Here is a 14,653-nt window from a genome sequence, read left to right as displayed (position 1 = left end):
CTGAAGAATATATAAAGTAAACTCTAATTAGAGACAGACTATAACAGCCAGAAGTCAAGTATGAATCTGAGTTGTCACCATATTGACAGTACTTAAAGCCATGATAAATGACATCTTTCCAGCAAGATTATAGAGAAAAAAGGCAAAGGGCTCAGAGTAAAGCTGGAGAAAGGGGAGTCAGAAATAAAAAGAATTAAAAGGAAGAACCACAAAGGAGTGCAAAATGGCAAAAGCTAATAGGAAAGAAATATTGGCAAAGAGTATTGAACTCTCCTGAAAGATGTTTTTAAAAATGAGAATTTAAATTGCTAATTAGGTTTATTAGTTGTAGATTTGTGCATTTGATGCATGACAAAATAATTTTGGTTGAGAGATGCAGCATGAAAAATCTTGGAGCAGGTGGAAAAGGAATGGAATAAAAGAAAATAAAGACAACAGATGTAGACAACTCTTTCTAGAAACTTTACAGTAAAGGCAGAGAAACAGGGTTAGGCTGCAAGAAGAGACAGATTTGGAGTAGATGAGGGAATCTATGTAAATGTGAGATTCAGTCTAAGTTGATATTTGTCTTAGCCTAGGTTCTCTAAAACAGGTCTGAGGAAGAACTTACATGCAAATAATTTATTTTTATACCCAAACCCAGTGAAAGGGATTGGATGACTAAGGAGAAGATAATAAAGAAGGGAAGCCAACTTAGGAATGTATTATCAGCTCATCACCACCAGAAAACTGGGGTTCAATCATGCTAGAGTCCCTCCTAAGTGTCATATAGAATATATTCAGAATTCTTCACCCAAAGAATGGAGGAGAGGAGCTCACCTCTAGTCAAAAGTTGCCCTATGGGGTACTGACTCCCTTGCACCTCCTAATTTCACACATCTCCAAATGGTAGAAAAGATTCCTTTAAGTGTCTTCCTTTCATAGGTGGCAGAAAAGCCCAGGGCAGAAAATGAGACAATCAGTATAGCTGCAACCAATACCTGCCAAGTTAAGTCTGTATGTAGCTAGTTGCTATAGTAACAGCTAAAGTAAAAGATGGACCAAGAGAACATGAAGCAGGGCACAGAGGTGTCCAATAGAATGTCTACCTTGATATCCACAAACTCCACATCCTTTCCAGTCTGAAGAGATGAAATGGGTTGTATCTGGTTCATGACAGAGTTGGCATATAGGTCTACCAATTTTTGGCCTGAAGACTTCCTTGCCTCTGATTGAGATTAATTACCCCAGGTAGCAGTGATACTAGACAAGTAAATTAAGTGAATAAGGATTTTTATACATTCCCAGTGACAGATTCAAGAAATGTTTTAGAAACATCAACCTATTATCTCAATATTTTATGAGCACATACTACATTCCAAATCTGCACATAGTTGCATAGATTGTCAGACTATTAAATATGGTCCTTGCTTTGATAGCTCATTAAGGGATTACTGCATAGATACAGGAGATCTAAAAATAGTAGATGGCTGGATATGATTAAATTTAAAAAGTGCAACAGGACTATGTCAAGCTAGTAGATTCTTATTTATGGCAATGTTTCCGGTAGAATGCGTAGAATCTCAGATTATGGAAAGCGTCTATGAAAGCCGTTTGTTTTGGTACAAACATTAAACTCTCAATGTTGTCAAGAACTCTCTGTGTCATCAAAATAGAGGTGATTTTTGCTTTCTTCTCTAAATGTTTCTATATCTTCCATAATTTCCACACTAAACATGTATTACTTTAATATTCTGAGAATATATTTTAACATAACCAAAGGATGTGGAACAACTAGACCTCTCATTCACTGCTAATGGCAATGCATAAATGGTACAGCCACTTTGGAAAACAGTTTGGCAGATTCTCATGAAGCTAAACATATACTTACCATACAACTCAGCAATCCTACTCCTAGGTATTTATCCAAGATAAAGAAAAACATTCTTTTTCTAACTCCCTCTCACATGTGTGTGCACACACCTACAAACAAACCCCACCACCACCACCACCAATGTCTAAAGCAGTTTTTTAACTATCATAAAAACTGAAAGCAACATATATGTCCTTCAACTGATAAGTGGATCAACTGTGGTACATCCTTACAATGGAATACTACTCAGCAATAAAAAACAATGTACTATTGATAAACAAAACATGATCAAAGAATATCAGATGTATTATACAGTATGAAAGAAGCCAGATTCAAAAAGTTGCATAATACATAATTGCACTGATAGAATATTTTCACAGAGGCAAAATCATAGGAACAGAAACTGATCAAAACAAAGAAGGCCCCTTTACTGTTGAAATAATCAAAAGAATTGATGAAGATGGATTTTACATGAATCACTGAGAACCAAGAGGGCACAAACATCTGAGAACCATTACAGAACCCATAGGTAGAATTCACTGACTCATTGAATACAGAAGCAAAGAACAAGATACCAAAGTCTACTCTAGAATCTTAAACCCCAAAGGACACATGATCCTTCATGGTGAAGACTCTTTACACTGCAAATGACCAAGAGTAACTCTGGCTTAGGTCAGCCAAACACAGCAAAGAAAAATGGTGATGAGGAGGTATGAGAAGGATTCAGAGTAACTCACAAGAGAGACAGAAATGCTGAGCAACAGGATGTCAAACAACTCTCACATGTCACTTCAAAATCTTCACCACTGCTATGGCAGCCGATCCACTAAAATTTCAACCAGCTTAATGCAGGTACAACTGGACAGCACCTAGCCTAGTCTTGTATATCTCTCACTTCCCATCTTGGGTCTCCCGTCCTGTGCAGGAACCCACTAGATACTAGGGCATGCAAATCAGAGTGGGGACTTAACACATGGAGACACATCTGACCAACAGGAAATAGTAGTCCATAAATCAATGTTTACCCTTCTCCCGAATTCAGAGCAACATCTCTCAGATCCATTTTGAAAATTTCCTAAATCAAGTGCCTGGCATTAAGGATCAGTAACCAGTAGCGGTGGCCAACTCAACAACTTATCTTTGTATTCATTATCAAATACTATCTACAGACCAAGCTTCTCAAGCCTTGCCTCCTGCAGAATCCAGGCTAAGATAAGCAGGCCCCAGGAAGGATCCGTTATAGTCTGGATATTTCAGCTACAGAAATGTATGGGCTATCTCTTTAAGGGTGATGGCACCAGTGGACTCAGCTCTAACCAACCTCCAGCCACTTTCCAGGACACAGTCTGACTGACCCCATTTAGGTTACATGCATACTTCCATCAAAGCGCACAGAACCTTATGTTCTTATCTCAACACAATTATTTGGACTGGGGACAATTCTTCAAAGAGTATGCAAAGATGGGAAACAGAGGGTGATTTAGAACATTTTGTTATCTAGTTACAAGTTGCTTTTTGATTATGTTATCTTAAAAAACAAAAAGCATTGTGCATGTGGCATACTAGCCCCTTTGTGCCTTACGCAGAAGTTTATTTTCTTGAAGGAATCAATACCTTGCTAGCCCTTGGTGACAACCTTCAAATAGAAAACTTAAGCATGAGTCAAGTATATTATGGGATTTGCTGGTAGGTTTTTCTGATAGCTCAAAATTGTTATTTTCAATTTGGAAAGCTCATACCTTAGCAATTGTTAAGATATGCCAGGTTTACTTTTCCCTCACTCTCATTTTGTCTCTCTCTAGGTTAATATCCAACACAGGTATTAAGCACTTGCCAGCTGTTCACAAGATTCAATCTCTCCAAAAGGTTCTACTGTAAGTTTTTCCTTGAGTTTTTACCTAATCAATAGATGCTTGCCCAACAGCCCCTGGGCCTGTATTGCTTAGCCTAGATCCTCCCAATATGTCACTTGGGGTGAGCAGAGGTAGGAAGGCAAAAGAGCAAGCAACCTTGGTTTTATCTGAAATCCAGCTCAGCTTAGTTTGGAGACAGCAGGCTCTTCAATAAGAACATTATCAACAGAAGCAGATTGTAGCAAACCAAGCAGTCTCTACTTTCTTCACTATTTAGTGCGTTATATGCCCTTCGTGCTGCAACTGCCCCACCACCCCCGTCTTCTCCCACCCTCACCTCTTCCCTCTAGAAGTCTCCTCCTACACTAGGCATAAAGAAACCACCTGACAAATTCACACTGTCAGCAAGATAATCTATTTGCCTTTTCCCAAGACATCTGTATTTTTAAAGAAGAGGAAAACAAGGCAGTGTGTAATGCAAGTGTATTTTCAATAGCACAGTTTTAAGAATCTGGCCAAAAGGAAATGGTAGGGAAGGGGCCTAAGGAGCTAAGGACAAAGTGAATAAGAAAGAGAGTAAGGGAGAGAAAAAGAAAATCAACACTTCTCATCTTGTTCTAAGCAGTTTACCACTTCTGCATTCAGTTTACTTGTTAAATCTGACCCAACAGGCAAGCTTGATGGGAGGATGAGGGACACAAACCAAAAAGTGAGACTTTGCCCATCCCTTCATTTAGGAAGAGAAAAATCAATGATACAATTCTTCCTGTGACCCAAAGGGAAGAGAAGGAGGTCTACTGACTGTGAGAGGGGGAATGAGAAGGGAGGAAGATGAAGTCCCAACTATAGTGAATGGAGAAGTCTGGTTTGGAGGTGAAAGGTAGTGTGGTCCTACTAAGTGGGCAAGGACAGTAAAGGAATATATTAGAACGTTAACAGTGAAATTCACTAAGAAAATGTTCAGAGACCAGAGACTGCACGTCTGCAATTTTGCTTTTAAGAACGGATATACTGAAGACAAATTAGATGTCATTTGTTTCCCTAACTTTGAACACATCATCTTTCAGAACAATAACCATTTAAACATTACCTCAGCTAAACACCACATCGTGGCAAGAAAATCAAATGTGGGAAGGTTACATGAGTGGAGCTGGCATAAATACCTAATGTACCTGTTCTTTCTTCTAGAGACATTCAAGATAATATAAACCTCCACACAATTGAAAGAAATTCTTTCATGGGGCTGAGTCTTGAAAGTATGATTTTGTAAGTAAAGAAAAAAACTCCAATGGAGCAACATTTGGTTTTTCATCTAATCACCTTTCTCTTAATAGGATGCTCATTTTGTGTTTGGATAACTTTGGCGTTTCACCATTTAAATTTCTCTCTGGTTCAGTATTTTCTTCTCATTTCCCATCTTTACAGTTCAGAATCACAACGTGGAGTCATGTTAATAATTTATGATTCTGTGGTGCGATTCAAGTATTTAAAATTGCTCTGTGAATGACGGTCTCCTGTGATGTAACATCTGGTCTCAAGGACAGAAGAACTCATCCATCAATAAAGCTAGTTATTGCCTGGCAAGGCTTTTGTTGCCCAAAGAAAAAGATCAAGGAGGAGGCTGAATTCACAAGATATTCTCTCATAACCATGCCAGGCAGCTCTATTCAACCCCATGCTGGGCATAAGATGACTTCTCATTTCCTTGAAACAATCATGTTTTTTGTTTTTTTTTTTAATGAGCCTGAGTTACTCCCTCTGACTTTGGGGAATGTTTTTAAATGCACTCTGTGCCATTAATGGACTACTGTGAATCTTTTGTATTAGGAGCCCATTTGGCAGTTTACCCACTCCCCAAAATGGCCAACAGAGAGCTGGAGCCCACCCAAGAGTTTGTGGGAGCCATGGACATGAGGTCAACAGAATGGCATTTAGGAAACTGGTAATTGCCATTACACCTGTAAGGAGAGCATTTTACTCTTCCATTTCACAAATCATTGCACTTTTAAGAAATAGACCAATATGTGTGTTTGTCTTTAAAATATGCCATTGTGTACAAAAGGGAAGTTCCAGCCAAGGAAGAATTTTAGTCATTTTCAAAGCAGCAACGTGATTCAGAGACTACTCAGAAGTACAAAAAAGCAAAAGCGGAGGGGAGAGAAACAGTAGAGATGAGGACATATTGAAGATTAAAGCTAAGCACTGCATTTGATGTAAGTTAATTACAAAGAACAATAGAAAATGTTTCAAAGAGACTAGTGGAGGGATTGCAAGTATGAAGGAAAAAACAAAATTCAAGGCATGTATTCAGAGTACACAATATTACAGCAACAATTTTAAGGAGTACTGCCTCATCTTTGCATTTAATACACTGATGATATTCAGAACTATGTGCACGTGTGTTGGAATAGTTGACGGAGGGTGGGAAATATGAGCAAAGGAGAAAGCAAATCAATTAAAATATGAACAGAATGAAAAGTGTGCAAAATAAAAGCAATGATTCTAAGAGTGAAGCATTAATTTATTCTGACCAGCCCGTGATGTGAGGGTTAAGAAAACAGTTTAATGAGGGAATGGTGTTGTGTCTAAGAATAACAGTAAGTGAGATGTAGCCAGGCAAAGGTAAGCAGAGGCAACAATCATCAAGGATATGAAGATTAAAAAACGAAGGACTAAGGAAGATAGAGTTTGGGGAGAAATAACAAGTACCTGAGTAACATCAGCCTGGTGGATTAGAGCACAAATAACAGTGAACGGATTGCCAGGCTACATTATGGAAGGAGACTAGAGATGTCACCAGTTGTACCTGGGTATCTATGCTTCTTCAAATTCTGCTCTAAACACAGGTGTCATGTTTAAATCCAGTGATTCAAAGTCACATGATGTTATCATTTGGCAAATCTATTAATGATATATTTTTATAAAATATTGTTAAGTGGGAGTGTGCTGATATCCAGTATTTTCTACTTTGGCACACATTATGTCCAGAACCTAAGGCAGAAGAGAAGGCTAAGAATCCTGACCTAAAAAGGTCTTACCTCTCACCAAGTGTAGGCAAGGAACCTGAGGAAATAAGAACATAAAATATGCCATTGTGTAAGACATGAGCCTCACAAACCTGAAACTACACAAATAATGTGCAGATCATGGCTGTTCTCTCCTGACTTCTGTTCATGGACATTATGTGGTTCCCCAGAAACCTAGAACATATTCTCCCAGAGAGGATAGTTTTCTTAAGAGTCAATACTTCTCAGACATCTCTCTACATGACAAACTCTATTAGAAATCTATATAGACAAAATCTATTCTTGACCTCAGATGGTCCTTAATCCATAGACAGTAGCATCGGAAAATCCATACTCAACACAGCTTCACACTACAGTTGATCTTAGTTTGGGTGCTACATCTGGATGCAGGGGCATTTTCTCCCACCAGGAATATCCGGAAAAGGAAGCACGCCAAAACAGTACTGAGGACTGATAACATTTTCTATGCACTGGCAGTTTTCAAAATCCTGAGGCCCTGTTCTAGAAATACATTTATCATACATATACAGTACACATAAATATCACACACACACACACACACACACACACACACACACACACACACTTTTTTTTTTCAAACAACCCAATAATGAAGGGTTATCAGATACTTAGCTAGTGACTCAGAGGAAAATGAGTGATAACAGTTCACCATGTTGAGGTCTCTGAGCCCTTCCCCACCCCCATCCTGCAACCAGAGGGTCTGAATGAAAACACCTAGAGATGGCCAACTAGAAGAATGGCTTTAAATTCGAGGAAAAGATAAAATGAGTTCACATGTCTATGAGCTCCCACCACATCCCAGCTATAAGAGAGGCTCACTCCCTATGCATTTCCTCCCTTCCTCAACTGGCCTCCATCTCTCTTGTCTACCCCAGTGAGCTTTAATAGGCCAGCTCACCCCCAGTACCTTCACTTTTTAGAGGGCACTTTCTGCTTCTGGAGACGAGCCTTTACTAAGGCCACCTATTCATAATAACTCAAGAAAACCATGATCCAGTTTTTTTTTTAGATAATATGCTGCCCAGGTTGTCCTTGTCGTCGTCCTCATCAGGTTTTAAAACCAGCACTGTATCTCTTAAGAGGCTAAGAGTTAGACCTCATAAATGTCAGCTTCTCTTTGTATTTGAGTACTACAGCCTAATGTAAATTCCAGGGCAGAGGTTGTGGACATCATTTGGTTTTGGTGTAAAGAAAAAATTCTACCCTCTCCCCATATGATGGTACCTGTTGATTGAGAAAAATCCATAAAAACAAAGGGTTACTTTGAATATAGTAATTCTTCTAAATCAGCCTCTATTATGTGTAATCATAACAAAATCTATTTGCAGGAAATTTATGTACATAAAATACCATCTAGTCTACAGAAAAAGAGGTGGAGCCCATATGGATTTACACACCTCTTGTGTTAGATGAAGGGTCAGCTGAACCTGGACCATTAATTAGTACAGGTTTTTACACGTGAACATTTTGGTGGCAGGGAACGCTACCATTGAACCTAAGTTAAGCAAGATGGTATCCTGCTCATGAAGAAAGAAAGAAAGGAAAAGAAGAGAAAATACAAAAGCCATTCTTTTCAATAGACTTCTATTACAAAACATTTTCTACTCTATTATTAGATTTTAAATTTGGCCAAAGCATTTGTTGACAGTGTTTTATGAGTACCTATATAAAGTATCTATGTAATATCCTCCATTTTGCATCTTGGCCCACAAAACCTAAAATGTACTGCCTGGCCCTTTACAGATAAAGTTTTCTCATCTCCTCTGTTTGATCCAAAATCCCAGGGATCTACATCCCACAGGCTAGGCGCAGCTGCTCCAGCAATTCCCTACCTGGAAACAGGCTGACAAAGCAGTCAGGAAGCTGGATAGCTGGGGTGCAGGCAGGTAGTGGCAAGGTAAGTGGGGAGTGGGGGTGTATAGCCACTTTTTGGCCATCAGAACTCACCAATTGGTTCCTAATACTTTAAAAAGATTTACCCGGTTCCTGTCTGGATTTTTGCTTTAAGGTGAACTGGTTTTCAGGAGAAAGGACAACAACATGCTGTTGCTGACCTGTGATTTTAAGTGTTTCTAGTTACCCATTGCAGACGAGAAAATAGAGTTCTGAACATGCAGGAGCCTCTCCGGCTCAGTTTTTCAAACACTGTTATTTGTAAACCCACTGAGCCTGACAGGGAAAAGAACCTGACAGCAAATCAAGAACAGGTAGTCAAATGCTCCTCAGGCTAAGCTCCCCCGACCTTGATTTTGTTTTTGTTTTCAGATCCATCCAGGAGCACAGCACTGCAGCGCTGTCAGCCCAAGGTGTCCTTGGGCTTCCCTATCCAGGCAAACCTGCTCACTGTCCTTTGCACACTCAGGGTGATTTCCACATCCAGCCCCCATCAACTGCAGAGCCCCTCCTGTTCCCACTCACAGTGCTGTGCCCTGCCACAGCCCACAGTCTCTGTAATTGATTTCTCTTCCTTTCTGGCTTAACCCAGAGCCACCTCCACAAACCTCCAATAACCAGGTCCCTATGGGTCACAGGATACGTTCAGGTTGTCTGACAGCTTAATTAGATCACTTTTTGATGACAGCCAGGCCTGCTGCTGTGGATGAGCATGGGTGAGAGGCATAAGGTCTTAGAGAAAGGGGATACAAAATGTTCTTTGTCTTACAAACACTTGTCCAATAATGGTATGACTCTAGTCCTGCAGGATGGCAAAGATCTTTGTCTTATCCCCCCATGGCACTGCGTCTGCTTACTAATGATGTGTGCAAAGACCTTACAGGATCCAGGTATTAGGCCTACGTGTCTTTTCAAAATTATTTTTCTCTGAATAAGTAATACATTCGCATTATACAAACTTCAATCACCTAAGGTTATACACTGATACATGAGCCTCCCTCCCACTTCTGTCCCTGAGCTTTAAGGGTGGCATTTTATTTATGCCAATAACCTGCAATGTCTGACATTGCCCCAGTGCTTCCAATTATGAAACCCCCTGTATTGTTTGCATCTAACATTATTGGTTTTTTAATGGGCCTTTTATTTCAGATGGCTGAATAAGAATGGCATTCAAGAAATACACAACTGTGCATTCAATGGAACCCAACTAGATGAGCTGTAAGTAGCCCTGACTATTCTTCCAGGCCATTTAGAGGGAAATGGCTCTCACGACAGTGATATTTATGTGGCTTCATGTTTTCCTTCTTCTTTCCTCAACTCCATCCCCAGGAATCTAAGTGATAACAATAATTTGGAAGAATTGCCTAATGATGTTTTCCAGGGAGCCTCTGGACCAGTCATTCTGTAAGTAGCTTCTCCTGTTTCCGTGTACTACAGATCACCATGGAGAAGCTAGAAGTCAACTTTCCCCAATTCAGAGAAGCTTCCCATATAGGGCTGGCATAGGGATATTTATGTTATCTACATAGACTTATAGGGACAATTTAGCTGCTCCACATTCTGACTTTCAGCAATGTAACAGCAACAAGAACAACAACTAATATTTAATGAGCCCTTACCAAGCTCCAGACAGTGTTTTAAAAGCTTAAGATGAATTTTCAAATTTAATCCTTCTAAAACCTCTGCAGGAGGAGCTATTGTTCCCATTTTAGAGGAGGAAAAACTGGCTTCCCTGACGGGGTTTACTAAGTCATCCCAAGTCATTGAAATTTTGCGTGCGTTTATCATCAAACTGGTCTGATTCATAGCATGGACTCACAACACCACTATGCTATGCATTTCTCCCCTGGATGGGAAAGCACAGCTCTCCTTTCTCACCTTCAATGTCTAATAGTTTCCACTCCTGAGAGATCCACACACACTACTCATTTTTGGATGCTCTTTGCCTTAAATCAGATTTCTTGGCATTCATCCAGTACCTTGTAGCCCAGCCTAAGGAGCCTCCTCCTGGTGTTGCTTCCTCCTCTCAATCTCTGCCAACATGAGGGACTGCCCCCATGTTCATCAGCCCTGGCCCCTCCACAGAGGTCATGCTAACTGCCACCTCTTCCCTGACAATCTCAGTCAACAGTGAATTCTTCCTCCTGTGACTTCCATAGCCTGTATGGCTGCAGGGACCCCAGTCTCCAAGAGCTTTTTAAAAATGTGTGTTTTCCTGGGTTCTAAGCAAGACCTACTGGAGGAAAGAAGGAACCCAGAGGGACTAAGTCAGATGCAAGAAGAAAGAGTGAGCAAAGAAATAAGCAAACATATTTTAAAAATCTAGAGTTCTACTAGATGATCCTTCTATGGCCTGCCTAAGGTCAATTTAGGCACTTAAGAGCCACTAGCCTGTACCTCTTATTTGATGGTCAATATAAGCTCCATAGGTGTGTTCATCTACCTCTCTCCCATCAATATCACTTTTCATTTTCACCCAAAAGCTTATATTCTCCTTCAGGCTGAGACATAATGTCTCTCTAGAACTAGCCTGTATGGTAGAGCAGAAACTCCATAAAGGGTTATTACTGATGATAGAGCATGTGTTTGATCCATATATAGGACTCTATTTGAAACAGTTCAATGGTTTTTCCAGAACAGCTGGCTTGAGATGGGGAGTATATGCAAAAGAAGAAAGTATCAGCATGATGAAAGCAGACAGGCCAGAGCAGACTACCTTGATTTAAAACCATTCCTTCACCTCTCTAAGCCTTGGTTTCCTCACAGAAAGTTCTTCCTCACAGAAAGCTTATATTCTCATAAGAAAATCAGAGAATAATATGCATCTTAATATGACAGGTCATGACATGTGTTATGAAGTACCAAGTAGTTTACAGCCATAACGAATAGAGTGTGTCAGGCATACGGTCCATGTGCTCTAAGATATCAAGTACTCAGAACTTGTAATGCTTACCGTTTCCTCATCTTCAAGTACTTGGGAAACCGACGGACTTAGACAAAGTGCTGTTGATATCTTTGACCACAAGAGCAGTCTGTCAATTTCACTTACCTAAAAGTCCTAAGGGTTTTAAATGTTCCTAAACATGCACCTCTATCTGTCATGGCAGAATGTGTCTGTGATGGATAGGTTTCCTTATGTTGTTTTCACCAAGTACACTATTAAATCATAGCACCTCAACCGCTCTGCTGACAACATTCAGGTTGGACTAGAGCCTCAATGAGCTCATTATCCAGGAAACCCTCAATGAGCTCATTATCCAGGAAACCAGAACCAGAAATTGAAAGAGACCTACTAAACATCACACTGCTATTGTAACTGGCAGAGCTTAGACCAGAAACTAGGTCTTCTGCCTCGCATTCCATGTAGTCCCACCATATCATGTCATCCAAAGCACGTAAATATTTCTAATCAAACATTTAAAAGTGATACAATAGGATGTGAACTAAAATAGAGGAGGAATAATTGTAGGCACCAGACTCCAGACTCCCAGACTCAGAACACCAGCAAATGCTAAATGCAAATAGGACAGCAGAACATCTCCTACGGGTGCATAAGCAAGTCCCAGGCTGGGGCACCGTGCCATGTGTCTCATCTAAGTGTCTAATGGAGAACACAGACACGAATCCCCCAGCCAGCCCTCCCGCAAATGCCAGCAGGAAGAGGGATGTCACTATCACAAGCAGCTCCACAGGGTCCTCAAGTTACACGTGCATATTTCAAGGCTTTTACCACAGGAGCATATCTGGCCAGAATAAAGTGAATAACATTTATAGAAAATCCAGAGGAATTATGAAGCACTTGCTATGACTTAAAAGGGTGGAGGGTGATAATACATTCCCACATCTTTTCACTCCAATGCATGAGGATATATGCACAAGATGCTGGTTGAAAGCCCAGTCTATAATTGCTAGTCTCCCTCTTTTCCCCTCAAGGCCAAGAGGATTGATCACCTAAATATCAAGCCTCCTTTCTGGGGTTTTCAGGTTAGTCTTCAGATGTCTTTCCAGCCTCTGCTTGCTGAACTAGGATTCTATGGCCTATTTGATCTCTCACGCTACAACCTGACGTGCCAACCACAGCCAAACTCTGGCCTCAGAGTTGCTTGTTTAGGTGTATACAGCAAACTCGCCCCCCTCAGGTGATGTGAGTTAATGAGTACGAGGCATGCAGACTGTGCAGATCACTCAGTGCTCAGTAGGTGCTCAGGCTAAGGCTCTGACTAGATCTTGGGTCCAATTCCTGTTCCCTCACACAAGACTGTGATATGGATGTTTGCATGCAGGAGGTTTACCGGGGAGAACTATTAGAGTATTTGGGAAATACTTGCTGAGAACACAGTCAGGCTAAGAGGGAAGGTGAACTGCAATGCATTTGCAACAGAAGCCTCAATTAGTCCCACAGGAACTGTGGAATTAAGATGGCCCTTCAAAGTTTGACTGAATGAAGGCCAGGGGCCAGCCCTCTTCATCACCAATCAGGCTGTCCCTGGGGAGGAGCCAAATCTGACTGGTTCTAAGTTTAATCATGCATCACAATCACCAGGCATGGTTGTAAAACCCTAGATTGCTGATTCCCACCCCTGGAGTTTGATTCATCATGTTCTGATGAATCAGGAATGAGTCCGAGAACCTCCATCTCTAATAACCTCCCGGGTGAAGCTGATGCCGCTGGTCCAGAGCACAAGAACCACTGCACTAGAACCAATGCTGGTAATTGGGAAGCTTCCTCCTGTCACTGGGATATGTCCTCCACAATCAAACTGTGGTCAACTTTCCCCCCCTCCCAACTATCTACTATCCTCATAGTAGATACATGAAAAGGATTCCAAGAGAGCTAAGTGAAAGGCCCCAAACCAATGATAACTTTTTTACTGAAGGCAAAAATTTTTAGTTGAGTGATAAAAAGGGAACCTCTGAACACCTGAGGGTGCAAGGGTGAGATGTTCCATCACAAAGAAATAGATGTGGAGAAAGCCAGGGGCAGATGCACAAGCTCCACTGAGTTTCAGAGGAGCAGCCTAGCATCTTGATATCCCCCCTCCAGTGTCTTGACCTTGAGCATCAGTGGCCATCTGAGTTTTCACCTGATATTCTGAACTCACTCAAGTTTTGTGGTGTGTGTGTGTGTGTGTGTGTGTGTGAAGCAATCAAGCAATTGCTGTTTCCTTGGGAAACTGTTTCCTGTGGGGAAAATTTAATGCATTGCCTTTGTAGGCTGGAGCCAGTACAATCATATTCTGATGGTTTATCAAATTGATTTGGCTATAGCTCAGATTCATTTGATAGTTCAGATTCAAACACTGAGTTATTTGTATAAGAATGATTCTCTTCCATTACCAGTGTACCCACAGTCCTAGAGATAGTAAATTGCCTTTTTATTCCGCCTGGGATCATGAAAGAGAGGTCTTCTAGCCATCTGTCAGTGTAGTATACACCAGAAATGTGCTCTCGCTTATGGAAATGATTGACCTGTAATAACATCTTTGCTGGGAAAAATAGAAATTGTTCAAATCAAATTTGTGGCACTGGCTATAACACACTTTATTAAATGGGGCATACAGTGCATTTTAACTCCTGCCTCTCCTGACTCTGCACCTTATTACTGACAGCTGTCTCCCTTTTCGCTTTGTGTCTCAAAATGAGGAATCCTAACAATATTGAAACAATTTAGGATTACTAAATCTCTTCAGTGCCAGCCATCATCCCATTATGTCTCCTGTTAGTACTTTTTAGGATTTAAATTCTCAAAAACAGTCATTGCCAAATATAGCATGTGCTAAAATGTTAACCAAAATGACATCTTAAAAAAAGATTGCAGTCGTTAGACCAGCCTGAAAGACAAGGATTAAAACACCAGCCCATGACTAGCCATCTCTTCCCCTGTCCAGCCCCCCAGCCCCAGGAACAACGTAATAAACCTTCTCAGCTATTCATTGAGCATATGGGGTCATATGTGCCCTACATTTTGTAGATGTTGATTGAGCACCTACTGTGTCTCTGGTACTATG

The 14,653-nt window shown here is 40.7% G+C and overlaps 1 protein-coding gene across 3 annotated transcripts in view; it reads left to right on the top strand.

The window, feature by feature from the left end:
• FSHR (follicle stimulating hormone receptor) overlaps nucleotides 1-14,653 on the top strand; it is a 167,072-nt gene that overhangs the window by 138,934 nt on the left and 13,485 nt on the right. For 2 of the 3 annotated variants that reach the window (XM_029936223.1, XM_029936222.1), the window contains 4 exons: nucleotides 3,655-3,726; nucleotides 4,894-4,971; nucleotides 9,795-9,863; nucleotides 9,975-10,049. In XM_029936223.1, the coding sequence (XP_029792083.1) occupies nucleotides 3,655-3,726; nucleotides 4,894-4,971; nucleotides 9,795-9,863; nucleotides 9,975-10,049 (294 nt within the window). The remainder of the gene's footprint in view (nucleotides 1-3,654; nucleotides 3,727-4,893; nucleotides 4,972-9,794; nucleotides 9,864-9,974; nucleotides 10,050-14,653) is intronic. The other variant, XM_029936224.1, reaches the window with a different exon arrangement.

This window comes from Suricata suricatta, chromosome 4, assembly GCF_006229205.1.
Source record: "Suricata suricatta isolate VVHF042 chromosome 4, meerkat_22Aug2017_6uvM2_HiC, whole genome shotgun sequence".
NCBI classification, from domain to species: domain Eukaryota; kingdom Metazoa; phylum Chordata; class Mammalia; order Carnivora; family Herpestidae; genus Suricata; species Suricata suricatta.
The sequence above is the reverse complement of the archived record's forward strand: the minus strand, read 5'-3'. Positions and strand labels throughout refer to the sequence as shown.